The sequence below is a fragment of the Hippoglossus stenolepis genome, chromosome 16 (genome assembly GCF_022539355.2).
Source record: "Hippoglossus stenolepis isolate QCI-W04-F060 chromosome 16, HSTE1.2, whole genome shotgun sequence".
Classification (NCBI taxonomy): domain Eukaryota; kingdom Metazoa; phylum Chordata; class Actinopteri; order Pleuronectiformes; family Pleuronectidae; genus Hippoglossus; species Hippoglossus stenolepis.
Window position 1 is genome coordinate 10,147,003 of NC_061498.1, and position 21,622 is coordinate 10,168,624.

The 21,622-nt window shown below is 42.8% G+C and overlaps 1 protein-coding gene across 1 annotated transcript; it reads right to left on the reverse strand.

Moving 5' to 3' along the window:
* Positions 1–1,480: 1,480 nt before the first annotated feature.
* On the reverse strand, positions 1,481–6,803 carry fscn2a (fascin actin-bundling protein 2a, retinal). Its single transcript, XM_035179749.2, has 5 exons — positions 5,680–6,803; positions 2,780–2,936; positions 2,564–2,685; positions 2,272–2,439; positions 1,481–2,159 (listed from the first exon to the last, which is right to left on the reverse strand). Exons 1-5 carry the CDS (start codon positions 6,500–6,502, stop codon positions 1,954–1,956), a joined length of 1,476 nt encoding a protein of 491 aa, XP_035035640.1. The 5' UTR covers positions 6,503–6,803; the 3' UTR covers positions 1,481–1,953.
* Between the last annotated feature and the right edge of the window lie 14,819 nt (positions 6,804–21,622).

Genomic DNA, 21,622 nt, shown 5'->3' on the forward strand with positions numbered 1-21,622 from the left:
TCAGGAGTATGTAATCAATTGAGTGAGTATTGTAAGAGATTGGGCCTGCACTGACAAAGAGTCAGCTAGAGGCTGCCGATCACATAATGGTTAAGTGCTGAAGACCTAAGGTGAAGCAGTGTTGACTGCTGTCTTGAGCGATGCATCACATCCAACATTATCTATTGACAGGCCGTGGCAATGGCATCTCGCGAAGATGGCTGCCCCCGTCAAAGCGTGGATTCTAACACTTTTCATTCCTAAAAGCAAGATATATATAAGGCTTATTAAGAGACAGAGCAAATGATTTATTGTTATCGTTGTTATGTTAACAAAAAGCCACAACATGCATCATCAGTGATTCAACTGTTGCATATTTACTTGAACTTCAAAGTATGAGTAAGGGAATGGTTTAGCGTTACAGAATGTTGTTATTATCTGCAAATCATTTCAAATATTTTCCCGACTGAAGCAAAAACACATTTGCAGGTGATTTTCTTAACCGCACATTTCTCCAGTGATTAAAAAAGTGTTGAGACAAGGTCTTCCGGTGTAGGGAAAGGGTTGCTATCACACTTACTGATTAAATTGAGACTCACGTGTCAAGATATTTCGGCACACCTAGATAATTGTAATTCAGCCTTGCGATAAATCCTCCTTTGAATCATCCTCTTGAATTTGTAGTCCAGTATTGAAATGGATGTTAGATGACGACGATTAAATGATTGAACTATTCTCTAGAAAACAAGAAGTGACATAACACAAAATAAATAAATGTCATCGTTTCAGCTCGAGTGTGGGTAAGCAAACATTTCAGGATTCCTCTGTTTCAATGGTCTAATGAGTTGTTGCATTCCACTCATATGTATTCCAGTAAGTAATTATACCACCCCACTCTGAACATAAGTACAGGGTAAAAAGGGATACAGAGTGCAGTATGGTTTAAGGCCCCCAGGCAGAACACCAGCAAAGCACTTCCTGAGTTCCCACCTGGTACATTAAAAATGATGTATCGTCCATCAGATACTTTCAATGTGCTCCCCTTTTGGTTTCTTGCTTGTCCCTGACATGGATATATGACATCTCTACTGATATTTGTTCATGATCATGACATGTATCTGTATTCCTGTATTTAATAACTATCTATATTAACAAATAGTATTTGTGTGTTTAAGTCATCAGCATTGCAGAGTTGCCTGATACAGTAGTCTATTTGTTCCTATCCACTTTATTTGCTTTATATTATATTAAATTTATGTTAAGATAAATGAAAATGTCCCTGGAAACAGTCACTCACAGTTATTGATGCGTGTCTACCTTATACAATTGAAGGTAATTTTGTGTCCACACACTGTTTTTCTGAACTAAGATGAAGCCACACTGATAGATCATTACCCATGATTGATTTTGGATATTTGTGAATGTCGTCAAGACTGATGTCGTCAGGACTGATGTGTGTTACATTTGTTTTGGTTTTGATAGACAGAACAACCTGCATAGATTTTGACCTTTAGAAGATATTTTTAATGTTTTCTGTGAAGGCTAAACAGAGAAAGATACAACAACTTATGGAGCAACACAACTGTTAAACTTCTCTTTATTGACTGACCAGTGTGGCTGATATGTGTTTGTCACTGCAACTAAATTGAAAAAAGAAAAAAAAAATACGTGTCTGGAAGCATTTGGACAGTGACTTTCTAATTTCATTATTTGTGAAATTACACATTTTCACACACTGTGTGTTCTTTGATGTTGGCATTGACCGTTGAACATTTACAAGAAAAAAACCACACACATACCTCTCTAGCATTCACTTCTTCCCAATTAAAAAAACAAACAAAAACAGACCCGGCATGGGAGCTAGTATAAAAACAGGCAGGAAAATGGTACCCCGTCAGTTCGCCTCAATGAGCTGAGAGAAGCGAGTTCTGCAACCACATCTTCTGCCCTCTTTGAGGACCTTTGTTGAAGGGATCAGTACTCCCAGAGAGAAGATGCATCGACACATGTACCATCACCCATAAGTGTGCCTCCCTGGTCTCCACGAAGGTACTTGCCATTGGAGCCCTTGATGGCAACACGTCCGTGTTCCAGGAACTCAAGGAAAAAGTCCTCTGGCTTTTCTCCATCGGAGCACACTAGGCCACTGCTAGAGACGTACCAGAACTTTCCACTCACACCTGCAGAAGGATATCAGTGACTTATATTTCAATTTGTTCAATCACCATTATCTAAAACAGGATACAACTATATGCATTGTTGAAATTGAGTATGTTGTGCACGCACACTGACTTTTTATGTTGTAGGCGCCATCGTTGAAGATCAATGAGAATATGTCGTAGACGGATCGATTGGCATCCAGAGTGTTGGAGCTCTTGTGGTGACACACAAAGCCATTCTCTCCATGGAGGATCAGCATGGGGCGGTTGATGAGCTTCATCAGGAACAATTCATCGTCACCTGCAGAGAAGGATAAATACGGCTGAACTCTTGTGCATTTGGGGCATCAGAGCTGAACACGTGGCAGCAGTTTCAAACACACACAGCACTTGATGTCCAGCATCACTTGCTTCAAAGCTCTTACCCACTGTATCGCTGACCGCTGAGAGCTGCCCATTCTTCTTTGTATACACATACTTTCCATTTCTTGCTTTGAGTGCCACCCTCTGTCCTCGCCACTCGATGTCAAACATTGTGTTGATCTCTCTGGGGGGAAAAAAGACAGGTGGAGAGGATCAGGTAAGCGGCGTGTGGAAACATTGAAGAAATCTCTGTTCTCACAGCTACAAGCGCATCTTACACTTCTTTGGCAGTGGACTGGATCTCTCCGTGAGACACAAGGGTCCAGTAGGATCCACCATTGGTCCTGAACATCGCCTTTTTGCTCTCCTTATCAATCTCCATCTGGAAGGTCTCCATGTCTGTCTCCACATCCTGATTGGCTGAAACACTCACTCCTGGTGATAAGGGAAAAGGGAAATCTTGACAGTTGTGCTTTTGTTCAGAGGAAATTGTGGATTACAACATTGCATCCTCTTTAATGCCATTAAACCACCTGAATCACCAAATGTTATTTCCTCCCTCAGTTATTACAATATGAGACTTGTGGGCAGAATGATAATTCATATAATTACATCCATGCCTCCTCCTCCTCCTAAAGCAGTGTTCTACCGACAACTGACTCATTCAAGACTTGTGTGTCCCCATGTGGGCAGCGGATGTTATTAGGTCACATAAAGCATTTTATTGGGCAGATGAATGAAATGTCACAGCAATGAATTTCATATCGTCACATTATTTTATCTAGAGAAAACACCCATTACGTATTCAGCATTGTTTTATTCTGTAGATGTAGACTATATATAAAGATGGACAACATGACTGCTCCCCAAAAGTGAAGCTAAAGCATGACTGGCTGCACTGTTAGTCATTAAGCCTGCCTCCTCCATGTTAAAGGATGGGGCATGGACTAAACTATATCATGATTCTCTCGCGATTGGTCGAACACATATCGACAGGACCCCATCCCCTGTTCCCTAATGTGCAGATTCGGGTTATGTGCAAGATGGCAGCGTTTGTTTCTGGGATAATTTCTGGATAGTGAGATAAAGTGGAGACACATCAATGAGCTATATATAAAGTGTATTCTATGATTCCGACCTATTTCCAAAATATACCTGGTTGCTAATAGCAATCAAGGGTTCTAGCATCATAAATGATAAAAGTGTTGCCCACTCCAGTGGATGTCATCACCTGGAAGTGATGTTGCTTCAGCATTCCTGTTGAGCTGAGCAAATGAGCTTCGGTAATGCAGGGGCATCTCAATGTGCAATGTGCTAACGTCCCATTACACAAACAACCAAAGCTAAAGCCAACACAGAACTACCTCCAAATTTTGCTTAATATTCTGCCTTTTCAATTAAATCAGTTAGAGCACCGTTTGACTTATCTTGAGTGCCTCACTTGCAGCCAACCTAGTGTTATGTACCTAATCCACATGTATTAACTCTGTCTGGTGGGGTGTGTCAGGTGGTGGAGAATACACAGACACACAAAACGTAGCGGTGTCTGCTGTAGTTCAAATTAGATGCCACAGAAATATCCTTCAACCTTTCTCTTAAGCCTGTTACAACCCTAATCCCCCACAGTCACCCCTCCACCCTCCCTGTTCATTCGCTTGCTGTAATTCCCTGAGTGGTGAAATGCAAATCTGCACCGCAGGGCCCACTAAGCAGCTTTCAGTGCCTTGTTCCTTAAAAAATGTGAAACTGCCACAAGGCCAAACGCCGCAGTCAAAAATGTGATTCTTTGCCCCATATTATGAGGATGAAGTGCCACATTGTTGAAATACTGCCCCGAAAGCAACCATTTTTTAAAGCAGAGTTCTATAAATGCTTAAACATAATGATGACTGCAGTCTAAAGCTATAGTTTTCTTGTTTGTCGTTAATGCTGTTAGTCGATTTAATGGTGTTTTTAAAGCTTTAACAACCTGTAACAGAACCATGTTTACTCCCCTCTCCTCCCCACATTGTTTACTTGAATAGTTTTAATAAAAGACAGAGCAGATCACATGCTGCAGGGCTCTGAAGAGACCTTGTAACTGATATGTCTGGCTGCTGCTATTTTTTGCTTCCACCTCACCTCCACACCGGTCGAATATAATTTCTCATAATTTGGAGCATTTCGCCTGATACAATAGTCTAAAGAGTGAGACGCTGCAACGCTTTACATTCCATTGGTGGTAATTGACACCCATGGGGCACAGAGCCGCCCTGGAGTCATTTGCACTCTGCTTAATCTTCAACGGACACATGGTGGAAATGACAAAGCCCATTACTACAGTTACCTCCACAGCATGACTGTCAACCACTCCAGCATGTACAGTAAACAAGAAAGACAGGGCCCTCTCTCATTAGCTCCTAAATGTTCCTGATTTGCTCATTAAGTCACTGTAATATAACTGTGAAGATCAAATTAATTCAGGGCAACTCAAGTTAATTTGAATCCCTCATTTTTATACACAGTGTGATATTTTAATTTACTTCACACCCACAGTGGCACTGCTCCTCTCAATAAGGTACAAAGAGCATTCCAAGTACACTGTTGTGCTATTTTACAGAGAGTCAGACTCGATTCTTAGTCAGCATCAATATTTAAATCTACAAAATGTGTCAGTTTTCTTAAAAGTTAACAAAACTCTTGTGGAGATTAAACAGAGACACTCAGGGAACAGGATGCTAAAATAAGGTAGAAGACCAATGAAAGGAGAGGACCACTGATCTGAAACCAACATCACCCACAGAGTGACCCAAGGTTGGTGAAGAGTATTTCATAACTGTAGTGTTTTTGCCTTCCTAAAAGATCTAAAAATGGAGTCCTACAGTACATGCTAACACAATGGTACACTGATTGAAATTGCTGTGTCAATTATGTTTAGCCATATTCTTTTCATGCCCCTTTGCTTCTCTTTAGAAACCTCGGCCTTGCTTAACTTTGAATACATTCATTTCTTTTAAAAGACCATTTAGATTCTTTACAGTAAACATTGTTATCACGCCACTATACTTTTACTGCTGTACTGGATAGAGCCCTCAATTTTTTGTAAATATCAAACTCTCCACTTTTAGCATTAGATAAGGAAGTACTGTAATTGCATGAATGTGTTTTTTTTCTCAAGACTGCACTACAAACTGATTACCTTGCTTGACCGAGACAAATCTTTTATTGGCGGCTTGGAAAACTACTTGTGGATGACTCTCCTCAAGATCAAACAGCTCATCTTTTCCAGGCTTGGAGCATCGACCTGAGCGCAGCGTCCCTGTCGGACCCATTGGGGTCAGATATTTCCCATCACAGTCCTTAAAGGCCAACTTGCCAGATTTTAGCTCCAGGGTGAAGCTGGTATTATTGTTGTTCTCCTTCACCAGTTTGCCATCATTCCTGAGGAAACGGCTGTCACAGGTCTTCAAGCTGTACTTGCCGTCCAGGTATACCAAGGTGACGAGGGAGTCCACTCCCCAGGGAATGTTGCTGTCCACGGAGATCTCTCCATCTGAGGAAGACAGATGGGCATAGCGCTTACGTGCCACACTGAGCAGACTGGCCTGTGGGTGTAAAGCCAAGTGGACGGCCCACAGCTCTTGTTCTCCAACGACTTGGGCAAAGCAAGACAGGTAGTCAGCCGAGCCTCCAAAGTAACGCAGGTAAGGCTCCGATTGCAATGCCCATCGACCATCCGATTGGGGCACGATAAGGAAACGGCAGTCGGGGTCAGGCTTCTCCGCCCCACACAAGATCTTTCCGTCTTTGTCAGAGGCCAGGTAGCGTCCCAGGTGGCTGCGGAGGAACACCACTTGGCTATCTTGTTCGTCCTGCTCCAAGGTCCAGATCTGTTTCTTCTTCATGCTGGTGCCCGAGGCATTCACCTTGAAGCCAAAGGCCTCAGCGGTCAGGTAGCGGTTGTCATAGTTAATGAGGCCAAACTGCAGCTTCAGGGCCCTGTTAATTCCGTTTGTGGGCATGCTTGAACAGGCCGCACGTCAAGATCGAAAGCAAAGAGACTTAGGACAAACAAGGGAAAGGGTGATGAGGAAAAGCGGGCATGAGAAAGAAAAGCAAGAATAAAATGCTTGATTTCTCCCTTATTCCGCCTCTCAAGCCGTAAATTAGCTCCACTTAGCTCTCTAGATGAGTTGTGAAGTGTTCCTTCCCTCGTCACTTTCTCTCTCTCTCCCCAGAGGACTTGCACGGGCACTTGCTCCCTGTTCCTTAATGAGTTAGGATTAAAATCAGCAGGACACAGCACCTCAATCCAACAAGCCGCTGACGTCACACACCAGTGCACCAACCACAAACCTCCCTTCCTCCCACTCCTTCCCCGGCACACTCTCAACGCAGGCTCCTTCTCTATCTCTTCCATATTTCCTCCTCATATTCTCACCTCTTTCTTTTCTCCTCCATGTTGTCTTCCTTCCCTGTAATTCACACTGACACACTCATTTGTCAACCTGACTCCCCATTGGTTCACTCTCATATTTAGGTCCGTACACTCGTAGCCACGCTACATCCAGCCCTCGGATTATCTTAGCTCTGATCTGCTGGCGAGCCACAACCTAATTGGAAAATGTCCAGAGAGTAAAGGTGCTTTTGTTGTTCCTGCTGCCTCTCCTTCTCGTGCGAGTCCCCTTTCCAGGAGATTTTGTCTAAGATTGATTGTATTTTTCATGGGCATAAATACAAGCACAATTTGAATTACAGTTCCTGTCCATGAATAAGTTTTCCGCTTGTTTTCACAAAGAGCATTTTTTTTTTTACATTGCTTCAGACCATGGTCAAAATGCATGGGCGACTGATTTAGAAGAATAGTCTTAAATCCAAAAGCAGTACAAAGGTTTCTTTAGTAAAGTTATAATCCCAGTTTTCCACATGCAGGTTCAGACGAGCTATGTAGCAACATTATGTTCGGTTTAAGTCATCAGAGACATTTGAATTTGTGATCTCTGTGAGTTTAGCTTGGACGAATTTGAATAGGTCACATTTGAATGTACAAGCATTGCCCATTTGCCTTTCCTCCACTTACACCTTGGTTGACGCACAACCTTATTCTTTCTAATCCTCCTCTTTTTCTGTCAGTCAGTTGACAATAGAGGTCGCAACTTCTTGCCCCGTGACCTTTGTCACAGTGCACGCCAAGATCAACCTTTGTAAGAGCATTACCACCCTCTTTCCCTCAAGTTCCCGGGGGACGTTGAGGACAATGCCAAAGAGACATCTGCACTGTAAATACAAAAACACAAAAGTGTGTGATTCAAGCTACAGCACAAAGCAAAAATCCTTTGGGTCTTTACTTTAGTTTAATACTCTAATAGTTTAATAATAATAATTAGCAGGCACGTCTAATCTATTGGACTTGACAGTTAAGAGTGATTGGCATATTGAACCCTACCACATGGTTAATGCTCAAATGTTAATCTAAATATAAAGATTAGTAAAATCTAATTAAAAACACAACAAATTAAAGGGTTAAAATGGTTAGTCTGTCAAAGGTTACATTACTGTCACACAGAATACATCCACACTAGCTTTCCCTTTAAACCTGCGTGTTAATAAGAATACAATACAACTCCTTCCAGATTTAACTCCATATCATTTCACATTAACATTTACATTCATAGTTGGTCATGTGCTTGTTGGTGATAATTGGAAGCGGTTTGTCAATTTGCTGTAGGTTCTGTAATCGCAGAAAATACTATGAACGGGAAACAGCAATGGCAGAGACCAGGGATTTCTTATCTTGGACTGACTATGAGCTGGGACTCTCACTGAAAGTAAAGGTTGGCAATGCTTTGCATTTAGTTGGAGCCTTGTGACCGATAAGAACCAATCAGGAAATGAATGTGCGTCATACCAAAAGTATTTTTCTCTGCTTTCTGGTCATTCAGGTTAATGGACTTGTTGCTTTCTAGTTCTCTTTTGTTTATTTTTGTCACTTTCCCTGTGAATAGTGAAGTGCAACACAATGACATCTCTGAAGAGAGACGATGTTGCCTCTTGTCCCTCTCTATGATGATTAGTTCTTCACTCTGCCTTTGAGAGCGGCTTTTTGGAACAACTATATACACATCTGATTTCTGACAAGGTCAGACGATGAGTCATACAAACTCAATCCTTTTGAGAAAAACTCAAGGTTAGCCTCCTCAGTCCCATTGTATTCTGACTAATTCATCTTTGTTTTTTAATTTTCCAAAACTCCTTTAAAGTATTTTCATTCAATAAGGTAATCAGAAATTAATTATCTTTAACAACCCGAACTAACAAAACAAAATATACAAATGTGAATAAAAACCTTTACACACGCACATAACCCCAATCCATCTTTTACAAATATACTATACTGTAAATTATTTTTCATGTACTTTCACCCTGTGCTCATTAGATGGCAGCATTGCCATGAATAAGTGCATATTAGGGGTTTACAATTACAGGTGTATGAGGCATTGACATCAGTAAATGTAATACATCAACGTACTTATTAATTTGTAAATCACAAGAGTTAGGATGTCCCTAGATCAATTTTATCTATCTATCTATCTATCTATCTATCTATCTATCTATCTATCTATCTTTCCAGCTATCCAGCTATCCAACTATCCATCTATCCACCTATCTATCTTATTTGTTCATTTCCATAGCGAGATACCAAGCATTATTAATTATCTAACTATGAAACTGTCCATGCTTATTAAATTGCCGACACAGTCAGTAAAAACAGTTGCTGTGCATATGTAGGAGTTCTGTCAAGTATTGGACAAACACACCAGTCACACTGCTTAAGTAATCTTTTGTTTTGGGCTCTGAGACTACTTATTGTTTTAATAGAAATGGCTTGGGGTTTGAAAGATGTCACTGCTTACCAGGCTGAGTTGCCTCTTTCGGGACCCAGCCCAGCTTTCAGTTAATTGTACAAAAATTAGCTTGAATCATTTTCTTTTTATATATCTGTGACCCAAAGTAAGTTTGATATGTTTGCATAGATACACAGGAGTATTTGTAATGGTTGGTATAATAATACTAACAAATGCCCAGTAGATGGCACTGTTGACTATAGATTGTAGCCGGTTTGTTTTCTCTCATAAATTAAGATGCTCCTGTTCACTGTGTTATGCAGAGAGACGAGAAATATCTATATCTATATCTTCTCTACCTGATAAAGAAGAGTCTCATCAATTAATCCATTTAACCGTTTTCTTAGTTTATTGTTAATTTTTCGTTGTTGTTGTTTTTACAAGCTCCTGTAACTTATATTTGCAAGAAATATGGAAAATAGGACAAAAACGAAGCAAAGATGATTTAAAAAAATCATTTAACAACTGCCCGGGTCAAAATTAGACAGTAAGAGACACAACAGAATTTGGGTGTTGCAGGTATTCAAAATAAAAAATGGGAAGTAACCATGAAACTGCTCTAAGGACCTATTATCACTGATATCCCATGATGCTCTGATTATTGAAATATTTTACAAATGAGGACAATCGTTCTTCTGTCTTTCAGACACTCCTCCTATAGTCTGGGTTGCCCAACGCTCCAGGAATCCTGGATACCTGCAACACATTTAAACTGTTGTGGTCCAGTGGTCAAGCACAATTTCTCCCTCTCTGTTTCTGTCTGGGTTGTCTTCATATCTTTTTTTATCTTTATTCCACACTCTTCTCTCTCTTTCCTGGTATCCCCTGCCGGAGGTCCTAGTCAAAAAGAATAATAAAACCTTTTACCGTTCAGCTCTAAAAGAAAATGATTGAAGGAGGGGAGAAAATGAGCGAAAGGGTGGCTGGTTACTTGCAAACACACTTAGCCGTGCACGTGCACAGGCGTACACATACTGTATACATGCACTCACACACAGATCAAATGGTGAGCTGAGGTCTCCCCTAGGGCATGAACATGGATTAATGTGCCCAGCGCGATTATTTAATTTATAACTGTCCTGGACCTTTTCAGATAAGACCATTTTTCAGGTTGCCATCCATTAGTACCTTTAGACTGCATCTATTAGCCTGCCAAGCACTCACAGCTCCATTTAAAGGGCCAGCACCCTCACTGTTCAGCTTGCTATTGAAAGCACTTTCACAGGAGTCAATGTTGTCTACTGGCAAATTAAAGCCAACTAACGCTCAAAGGACTAAAGTGCAAATGTCTTCATCGGACAAATAAACTGACACAGTGGTCACCCCCAGTAAATTCCACTATGATATGAAGATTCTTCAGAAAATGAAATATCATTAGAAAGTTGGCGTTACACATATTTGCCAGATTGAATGCAATTGAACATGTTCTTAACATTTTCATTTTTCTTTGTAAAAACAATTACAATAGTTAATCTTCATCAGTATACACCCGCTGGAGGGTTTATAAAATCGTAAATGTATAACTAGGTCCAAAAATGTCCTTTCCTTGCTGTCTTTTGCCCCCTCGGGACTCTACTGCGGCCCTCTCTAAATCCAGCAGAGGAAAACGACCCGTGAGACATGCAGTAAAAGTAAAAATGTAAAATGGCTGCCTTGGCTGGGATTCTCCTTCCTCAGCAGCTTGGTGATCACTGACCCCATTAATCCAGGTGTTCATTCATCTATAGGACGATCCTCCCACAGGCCGTTAACGACTCACCCCACCATGTTTGCCCAGCCCCAAACCAAGCCCAGCCCCTGGACTCCTCGCGCCGGCTCTACCCGGCGTAATGAGCGCGGCCAATGAGCTAAGTGTGGGCAGCCATATAAATGAGCCTTGGTAAATGTCAAGCCTTTCAATTCTCGGTTGTAATGCCACATTTGTGTTGTAGGCTGTCATTTGTTTTTGGAGGGAGCCAAACTTGTTAAACCACCACCCCCTCCTCCTCCTCCTTCTCCTCCTCCTCCACAGTCGCCAAGGAGCGAAGACGGAGAGCCGCTCATGCAGAGAGACGGTGGAATAACTTAATTGGAGGTTGCACCGTCGTCAGTGCCACACATTATTGACGAAGATACCTCAACGCTTAGGGAAAGCAGTTTGTAAATAGGTACGGAGTAAAAAAGCTGTTCCCCATCGATGTTGCATGACCGGTGGTGGTCGCTGTGTTTGGCCGTTTGCAGACTGGGCTCTTGTTGCGATGCAGACAGGGTGAGCTTTAAGGGACAGGAGCGCTCATGTTGATGTCATCCTTTGCTTACCGGCTCTGACAGCAGGGCTAATACGAGGCCTCAGCTTCTGCCATCCTGACAATTCCCTGTCTCTTTCATATAAAGTGAAACGATCATGTGAATTACAATGACAGGTATTTGTGTGTCTGTAAAAATGTGCTTCTCTCTCTCTTTCTGTGTGTGTGTGTGTGTGTGTGTGTGTGTGAGGGAGAGAGAGGATGTCTATATGAGCTGGCATCTGGAGCTAATTCTGACGATGCTTGGTTGTTTGTGCGTGCATGTGCATGCGTTTATGGCAAATTATGCACAAACATACGTGTTTCAGTGTCTCCACATGTTGGCCTGTTCGGTCAAAGGCTTATATATACATGTGCAGTGCCGGTTTTAAAACCTGCCTGTTTGGAATGGGCTGTTTGCCTGTGGTGATTCTGGTAGTAGCTTTCTTTCTGAAACTGTAAAAGTGCAGTAATTGAGCCACAGCAAGTAAAGACCGGCCGCACAAAGAGCTGTTCACCTGTTTACTCAAAGTTTTGGTGAAGAAAAACGTATATTTGTCTTTTTTCATAAAGCAGCACCTATTGTTATGAACGCCAACGTGATATTCAAGAGTTCTAGCCGCCGCTGCTACAGAGCGCTGGTCGCCAGTTTATTCAAACTTTATTAATATTTAACTTATTGCATTTCCAAATTCAACACTGCACTTCCTTCGGCCCTGTGTGCCTAGTGTGAAGCCGATAACATGAACGGTTCTCGAGATATGAGTTCCACATACGTACAGACAGACAGAGATTTTTGGGAATTAGCAGAGAGATATACATCTTGCCATTCTTCAAAAGCCAGATGTATGACACAGGGAAATTCTCCTGTGCGATTTAAACCAAAGTGAGTAAATACTCTTAGCTGGCGACACCGTCTGTGCACTATTCTGCTCCCGTGTTGATTTCAAACCCTCCGTTCTTCCCGAGGATCAGAGGAGCATGTTTGTTCAGCTTCCCGGCAAGATCTAATAGCCGCGGGGGGGGAGGGGGGAGTATCTGAAACAGTGCAAGTGCAAAACCTTTAGGATCATCACAGGTACGTGCATTAAAACAAAAAAAGTTCACCTTACTGTCTCGAAAGACGATTACACACGGGGATCAAAGTCAGTGCTACGGTAGCTACTCATGGTGACACATGCGATAAATATTGGTGCTGATAGCTAATGGAACTGGCTAGAGGACGGCAGTTAGGCCGGGAGTTGGAGTACAGCGGACGATTGGAGGGAAGAGAGAGTGATAAAAATAAAAAAAAAGGAGAGGGAGCCTTTATTATGAAGTGTGAACTCAGCCAAGCTGTATATCCAACGTCTGTCTCCATAAGCCCTGAGCACTTGGTTTGTGTTCATCTACACAGAGAGATGCCATTTGTCCTGCCACACACACACACACACCCACACACACACACATTCCCCTCAAACAGACTACCGTAGCTTGTCTGACAAATTGAGCACATTTGTTCACTGGGGAAATGTTCATTGAACAACTGGGTCTTCTCCCCGTCTCCTGTTGTTTCTCATTCAGAGGTTTCCTCCCCTCTTCCTCCGTCTGGGTAGATTGTTTACAGCAGGAAGTGCCTGGCATCCACTCACTTGGCATTGGGATACTGAGTGACTTGGCTGATGCCGGTAGCCCAACATCATTCACACAGTCCCCGGGCCTGCTTCAATGCAATTCATGTGCTTTTGGGAGACATCCTTACCCGAACAGAGAGCGTTTTTGTTGATTATTCCGTCTGTTTTTGATTACATCCTGGCTGTCCTCGGAAATGCTAGTGGACAATTTAGCTATCATTCCGAGATTGGTTAATGGGGCCCGGGCTAGAGGTTTGTGTTTGGGTTAAAAACAGTAGGTTGGCAGAGATTTTCAGTTGTTACAGCAATGATTACGGCTCAGAAATGTGTGTGTGTGTAATTTCTCCTCCATGAAAATACAAGTATTTAATTCAATTTAATTCTTTTTTTTTCGACAAAGCTGTAAATCATTCGACGTTTAATCCATCTCAAGACTCTTTGGCCAGGCCCTGTTGTTTGCCCAGCTGTGTGGTTTACATACTGTAAAACAGAGGATATTGGCGTCTTTAAGGTGCAAACTGAATTTGCGGCCTTTGACCCCCCCGACGGATGTTGCATGGTCGGAATAGTGCTAGCTTCTGCATAAGTACTCCAATTGCTCTCTGCTGAGGTGCTAAGCCTACTGGGGCTGTTTGTGCTGGGTAAGCTTGTATTTCCTTGAGCATGCAGCACCTGTCAGCAGACAACACAACTGTGCGTGGATGTATGTTTGTGTGTGTGTGTTTATATGTTCATGTGTGGACATTCGGAGCGTCAAAAGCCACAACTGGTGGCACAAGTCAAACCCATATGTTGTTTTCAGTCTACTGTACAGCAGCGGGAGGTTGGCATTCACTTGTTGAGGAGCTTTTAGACTGTGTAATTGTCTTTCCAAGAGTGTTTGCGTTAGTGTGCGCTCATGCTATTGCATGGGTGTACATGCAACTTTCCCAGGGGGCTACCTGATCCTATTACATTATCCGGCGCACATCAAAGGTCTAAGAGCTGTCTGCCTCTATAGTCATTAAGCCCTCTCTTAGCCACAGTAAATCAACGCTGTGCCGCCAACAGCTGCTCTGATCACCTATTAAAACTTCCATAATGTGCCGTGTGTACAGAGTGGGGCCTGTAAGCCGACACTAGCCAATAGACCCCAGACAAAGGCCACCTCGAGCCTCTCATCTGGTTCCTATGGTCTGGATGGAGAGCTGAGTGGGAGAGATGACAGAAAAGCCTTGTCATTAAGGACAACCGCCTCAGGGCTCAAAACCCCGCAGATTACAAAACGGATACGCACTGTACTCTAGATGTATTTATATCTAAAGGCACCAGAGTTTAAGATGTTATCAAGTCTTTAGTCCAGTTGGTTCGGAGTCTTTAAACCCTAATATATTCAAAGCTGGAGATTTCCTCAGCAAATGCCTCGTAGCAGCTGAGAAAACATTTTATCTGATGCGATGGGAGCTATACATTAAAATGAAAGCATCACACGCACATGAAACGTCTCTTAAAATGATGACTGGGTGTCAGCGATGAACTGAAAAGGGAGCAAAAGAAATGAATCTGAACATTGATGAGGATGCACAGCAGTTTTCTGCACTGATCCCCATCAGTCAAGAGGACTTCACCACAGGTTTGCTCGTTCCACTGATCTGGTCAAGGAAATTGCGTGTATATTAGTAGCAGGACTAACTCACTGGATGACTGTCAGTCTGTACAGAGGTGCACACTCAGGAGTCCTGTCTCCATGGAGACACAAACAGGGCATAAGACTGCCTCAGGTGAACGCTCTGTGTGGCTCCGCCAACTGAATTGGTCCATTTAGGTTTCATTTTCTTTCTTGTCTACATCTTTCTGTGTCTCCTTTTCCTTCACTTTCTCCCCCGCTGTTGAGCAGCATGGCCTGATCCCGACTTTTCTATCTCTTTCTTTCATTCACTCACTCTCTGTTTCTCTCCCACTGACAGGTGGAGGGGCTAAAATTCAAGAGCAGATATAAGGTGAAATTGGGTCTCCGTACATATCAGCTGTCACAGGCCATTCATGGGATGGAAGCCGATTTCCCTCCGCCAAGGCTGCAGTGATGTTTGCCAGCTGATCTCATAGCGCGGCCTGAATATGTTGTGCCCTTGCCTTTCCTCTCTCAGAGAGATTTTTCTCCCTTTATTCGTCCTCCTCTCTTTGACATTTTTTCTTCTTCTTCTCCTCGCTCACATACTCAGATAGTTACATTCGCATCTCACCTCTTTATTAAGCAGATTGTATATGGCTGAGGCCGTTTCCTGCATCACAAGGTACATTTTAGTGCTTTGAGTTTGTTTCGAATTTAGCACACCAACCCCAATGGATTTGTTTGAAGAAAATGAGAGATGTCTCCAAAATGTCTGATCAAAGCCTGGTTTAGTTGCCCAGAGGCTTCAATTCATGTTGATGAGATGTCCAAGTGCCACGGAGCTTATGACTGCAGAGTATCTAAGCAGATTGTATATTTTTAAAAGTGCTAGATATAAATGAGCAGGAGAGGAGCGGAGAGTAGAGGAGCCATCCAGTGATGGATGTGTTTAAGGGCTCGGGAAACCAGGGCTGGGGGCCTGGCAGCTGGGCCGAATTCTTTTATATCCCGCTATGACTGGCACTTTTATACACACACATAGGCATGCATGAGTCCCTGGTCTGCCTATCTCTCTCTCTCGCTCTCTTTCTTTCTAATATGCTTACTTACTACTCGTGCCATATATGCTGATATCCCTTTTCTCCGTGGTTGAGGCTACTAGAGAGGTACGCCTGACAGGAGAAATAGGTTATCAGTGTGTGTGAGAGTGTGTGTCTGTGTGTGTGTGTGTGTGTGCTGGGCAGTTTAAACCTCTGTACACATGTGTCTTCATCACCCTGAGAGGTCCCGGTATCATTTTTTTCGACCACCTGCATCCCATGATAAGGGGAGAGATTCCTTTCTCTCTTTTTTTTATTATTTATTTTTCTTGTTCTTTCAGGAAGCTTCGCAAAACGACACAATAGATCTCATGTTAAACAAATGAGTTCATTTGTCTATCTGCTGTCAAATTTCTTGGAAGATGTCTTTATCAGCCGCCTGGTTTCCCTTTCTGCACAAAATATCATTGTTAGTCTCTAATTGGTTCTCAAAATGAATAAAACCAGCAAAAAAGGACAGATGTAGGTAAGTGGGGGTTACGGTGATTTTGTTAGAAATAAGCTTATCCCTCAGTCTCTGATTGAAAATGCACAAGTTAAACAATTACAAGCTATTGAGGTAACTTTGGCCGCTAGGGATCAGCGTGGGATCGTGGGAGTTGTTGATGAAAATCTACCTGACGCAACTCAGGTGCAAATCATGTTCACGACTGTGGTTAAAGTTTTATTTAATGTCACGTTCATTCATTTTCGGGATCCATTATGTCTGACCAATAAAAACAGTGGAAGAGGAAAAACTGGCCAGCGGAAACGGGCAAAGCCACACGTGAAGCAGATATGACGTGTAAAGGCGACTAAAATAAAACTGGTGGAATCGTTTTGGATGATGAAAGTGTACAAGTCAACAAAATATAGGTCTTTTACTTTTTTTACACATTTTAATGAAGAACTGTTATATTTTCTATCTCTGAACCAAAATGTAGTGAGAGGGAATGGGATCTGTAGCTCTCAGATCATGAGGTGTTACTGGCCATCGTAAAATGGATGATGTTTGTGTATTTGGCACTGTATACTGTTACCATAGCAACATGAAATGGATGGATTTTATCGTTCGTGTCACTCAGGTCAGAATTATTTCACATTTAAAGGATTAGATTGGATGGTACCAGCTCTTTATATGTGGTACTTACTGTACAATATTACTGTGCTAATCAACACAACTACACACACACACACACACACACACACACACACACACACACACACACACACACACACACACACACACACACACAGCATGATGTCATTCCACATATTAGCACTTATATACACATGGAGCACCATATAGACCAAGACAGGCCCATATTCCTCTCTGGCCTTCGGCAGCAGCTATTGTATTGTGATAAATGGAGTGTCTCCTGTCCCTGTAGCCACAGGGCCCAGGAGCAATCTGCTGGGAGCCTAGGGATGCACGGTGGCCTTTCTTCCAGGTTTCCTGTCTCCTGACTCAGCACCAGCTGTGCACAGCAGCAGGAAAAAGAACATGCGAAGGGTAAAAATACTTCAGTGGAGATTCATAGTGTAGAATGACCCTAAGGCAGTCAGTTAGAGAATAGTCTTACTTTTACCTGACAGCAAGCCAGGCAGAAGAAATATGATGGAAGGATTGTCATGGCCCCTGCGGATGATGTCATGAAGGAGCAGGAAATATAGATAATTAACCGAAAAGGATGAAAATGCAGTTTGTTTTGTAATGACACAAAAAAAAAGCCTTATTCTACTGTAGAGCTGTTTGTGCCAGTTTAGTTGAGATCATCTGGATATGATTGCTGCTTGTTTAACTCACCACCACAAAACAAGACACTTAATCAAAAGCTGAACTTGGCAAATTTGTCTTGCGGTTTGTAGACAATCTCTGACAGTTGCCCTGGCTGACTCCATGCCCAAAAGCCCCTCTGGCATTTAAGAAGGCTGAGCTTTATGGCAACAATGGCAGGCGTGCCAGCAGACCCAGGCAGTCATCGTGGTAGCGACCGCGGTGGGCTGTCAGAGAGAGCTGTGTGGCAGCATTGTGTGGTTAAAGCGGCTGCTCTCCCCATAATGGAACAGCTGTTTGGAGCGCGGTGCACCAGGGTGCTGGGGCACAGAGTAAATAGAGGAGAAGAGCAATGTAAACAGAGATGGGATGGCGGGAGTTACCGGGAGAGGGGGTAAACACCCCAGAGAACTAGACGGAGGGGTTGTCGACACAGGAATGCACAAACACCACAAAAGAGGAAGGTGTGGAAAGAAAGGGGTGAGTTTTGTGAAAGAACAAAACAATAATACTCTATTACAGCCTCGGGTCCTGTATAATTGGTGACTTAAATGTTTTTTTATTTTGATGGGAAAGATAATTACAAGAATTAGGACAAGAGTCATACCTGCTGCCTCGGAGACTAGTTCCAGTAATTCACTTTTGAAAAGGTAACACTATAGTCTATGGATTCATTACCAACTACACGTCTTAATTCCATTTGATTTTGTGCGCAACTAATTAATTGAGTTCATAGCTGATCTCTGTTCCAGGAAGGCCAAAGGGCTTCCTTTATTATTTATGAGATATAGAGTGTAACCAGCTGTTCAGCACTTACAAATTGGATAGTATGAGAAGGCGCCTGACCCTTTTTATTGCAGGCTGTAACTTTTCCTGCTGTTGTTGGGTCAGTAGAGTGCTGTGGACAGTGAGAGCACAACTGTGGCTGTTGGCACAGTAACGTCTTTGCAACACGACAAAAGCAACACACACACAGACACACACACAGTTCGATAGATCAAACTCAAGTTCAGGATAGGAGCAACAAGTGACAACCAGCTGAACTACACCATTGTTTTTTTTTTCTCCAAATTTAGAAAAGAGAAATAATTGATCTTTTTGATGCAGAGAACCATTAAAAAACTGCATCCATCTCATGATTGTGCAGCAGAGTGACTAGATTAGGCTGGATACACACCTGAGGTAGTTTGACACCATGTGCTCATTAAATCTCCTTTTTTCGAAACTGCCGTCAGGAAATTACCCAAATCTACCTTCCTCTGTAAATAGCCGTATGAACCATGGACTGTATATAAAGATGGCCGACATTCCCCCAAAAGTGAAGCCAAAGCGTCTCTTTACCAACCTGGTGGCTGGCTGCAGTAGGTCATAAACCCCACCTCCTCCGTGTTAGTGGATGGGACTTGGAGCAGACTAAAAAAAGTGCACAATCAAAATTTTGTTTTCTCAAAGATGGTTTCTGTCGTTTTAGGTAGTTCTTATCACATTGATGTTTGTTCAACCGTTCGTATTTCTGATAAGTTTGGTTTTAATTAGTTATTTAATGCTATAAAATCAGGGTGAAACATTGTTGACAGCTGAGACTGACTCCTGATTGGTCGAGCACGTGTGGGCTGCTTCTGGCTTCAATTGTGCAAGATGGCGGCGTTCAAATCCGCAATATATTAGCTTCATTTGAATCTCAAAACTCATTTTCCATGGTCATTCATTCAAAGACAAACTACAACTGCATTGCACAACAAGACATTAAAAAGCGTCTAGCGAGGAGCAACGGTAATCCCATGTAAAACTGTGAAAAGCCCTTTTAGCATAGCTGATACAGAATCTTTACAAGCCACTAATAATGAGCAACGGAGAAATGGATTAGAGGTGGCATGGCTGGATGTGGGCCAGCGTACGCAGCACAAAGAGCAGTTGAGTGGACTGTGTGCTGCCGTGTGTGTGTCAGGAGAACGCATTAGTCCAGGATATCCTCACGAGGAAGTGTAGGTATTTGAAAACAGCAGGTGGTTCGGCATTCAGCGCACCCCTGAAAGCCTTCCATTACGCATGTTGTAAACGTGCACGCGCTTTCAGCTTTTGGAGGTTTCAAGCACGTGAAGCAAAACGATGGGATCTTGTTTACCACGGAAAATGTTTCAAACTTTCCTGTAATTTTGGCTTTTTCATTTATGCACACAAAACTACCACAATTCTCTCATTTGTACATCTCAATCTTTAATATTTGTATGTAGACATCAAAGATATTCTATGTTTTGCTTCACTACGTAATGGAACGGCTTGAAAGCCTCTGCGTTCACTACAGTCAGGATGGTTGAGGTTATTTTACAGTGACTGTAACTGCTTTATTATTGATAAGCTCAAAGAGGAACGATCAAGGCTTTAGCGTTCACGAAGAAGACGCAGTCAACATCTGAGTGATGTGTTTGTCCTGCTCTCTTCTCCCAGCACCCTGTTAAGACCCAAGACCTAACCTCAAGCCCACTGCTGCGCGCGCACACACACACACACCTACATGCACACCAGGCTGTCTGTCCCCCGTTCAACCCCCTCAGAGTCAGGGGCCAGACAGGGTCAACCCGGGGGCGAGAAATTTATGAGGTGTAGATATTTGTGCAGCAAAGCATTCCTCCTGTTGACACGGAGCAACACAGCCTGGATGCTGAGCGAGCTGAACCAGAAAGGCACTGAAAAGTGAGGCAGACAGGCCGGTCCGTCAAGTAACACAATCCAGGTTGGAGACCAAATGAGGAGAGAAATAGACGACTCTGATGCATTGACTTGTTTAAGTGATACGGATGCTGCATGGTCAGTTGACTGTGGAAACTTTGTCCAAAATAAATACAACTTTGATTGTTTTTATCAGAGCCCTGATGAATCTTATCGCCTCTGCCAAGGAGGTTATCTATGTCTCCCTGTCTGTTTGTTTGCTGGCTGGTTTGTATGTTTCTTTGTTTGACTGCACAAAAAAACTCAATGTATTTCCGCTAACCTTGAGAGAAGAATGTCACATGGGTCAGGGAAGCACCTATTAAAAATGTTTGTGCGGATACAGGGATTTTTGCACGGACTGATTCACGCATGGATGTTGATGAAAAAAACAGGCACATTTAGGGAACTGATATCACTACGAGTGTGTTAAAAAATGTGTTTTGAAGGGGACTGTTGGGCCTTGGTGGAGGTACGCACTCTGAGTGCCATTCAATTTACCTCTGGCAAAGAGATTTAATGCAGGTTTGTTTGTTTGTTAGCCTGAAATTTTGTTTTTTTAATTTTAAGCATTAAGCGATGAGGACGTTTCATTGACACATTTGTTCATTTCTAAGAGAATAATTTATGGATGAAAAAAACACAGGGACGTTTAGGGGACTGCTATTTATGAGTGTGTTTTATTCGGTGCAGATCCAAATAAAAATCAGTTGAATTTGGGCCTTGGCAGAGGTATGCATTCTACTGAGTGCCATTCTTGTCCTGATTTGATATCTTTATGCACACAGAAGTAATGAAGCAAATCCTCTCGAAACACAGTAACCTAAACACCCCCACCCCCCCACCCCACCCCACCCCACCACACGCACACACTCATTAACTCTGTTCTCAGCTCCAGCGGTGAGGAGAGTCCGTCCTACCCTCATGCCGCTGATACAGGAAGGGCCCCGGCTCGGACACGGGGCAGTGGCCACAGTCAACACAAAAGGTTGTGGTGGTAAACAGCTCTGTTTGTGTTCGATGGGCTGCTGTTAGGGATGACTGATGTGCCCATTAGCCCCAGTCTAGGCATTAGGGGGAGGGGTGGCAGCGCTCTGGCTCAATGCAGGACAAAAAGACCCCTGGGCCTGCAGAGAAAGGTCACTGACCCATATTGTGTCTCCTTCGGGCTGAGCCAGTGGTTATTTCCCGTATTCAGGTTACA

What these genes read in the sequence shown, in the direction of transcription:
- fscn2a (XM_035179749.2), bottom strand. Translation starts at nt 6,502, where the DNA reads ATGCCCACAAACGGAATTAACAGGGCCCTGAAGCTGCAGTTTGGCCTC. An exon ending in CAGTCCACTGCCAAAGAAGT is followed by an intron (nt 2,686 to 2,779) that starts GTAAGATGCGCT and finishes TTTTCCCCCCAG; the next exon opens with AGAGATCAACACAATGTTTG. An exon ending in AGCGGTCAGCGATACAGTGG is followed by an intron (nt 2,440 to 2,563) that starts GTAAGAGCTTTG and finishes CCTTCTCTGCAG; the next exon opens with GTGACGATGAATTGTTCCTG.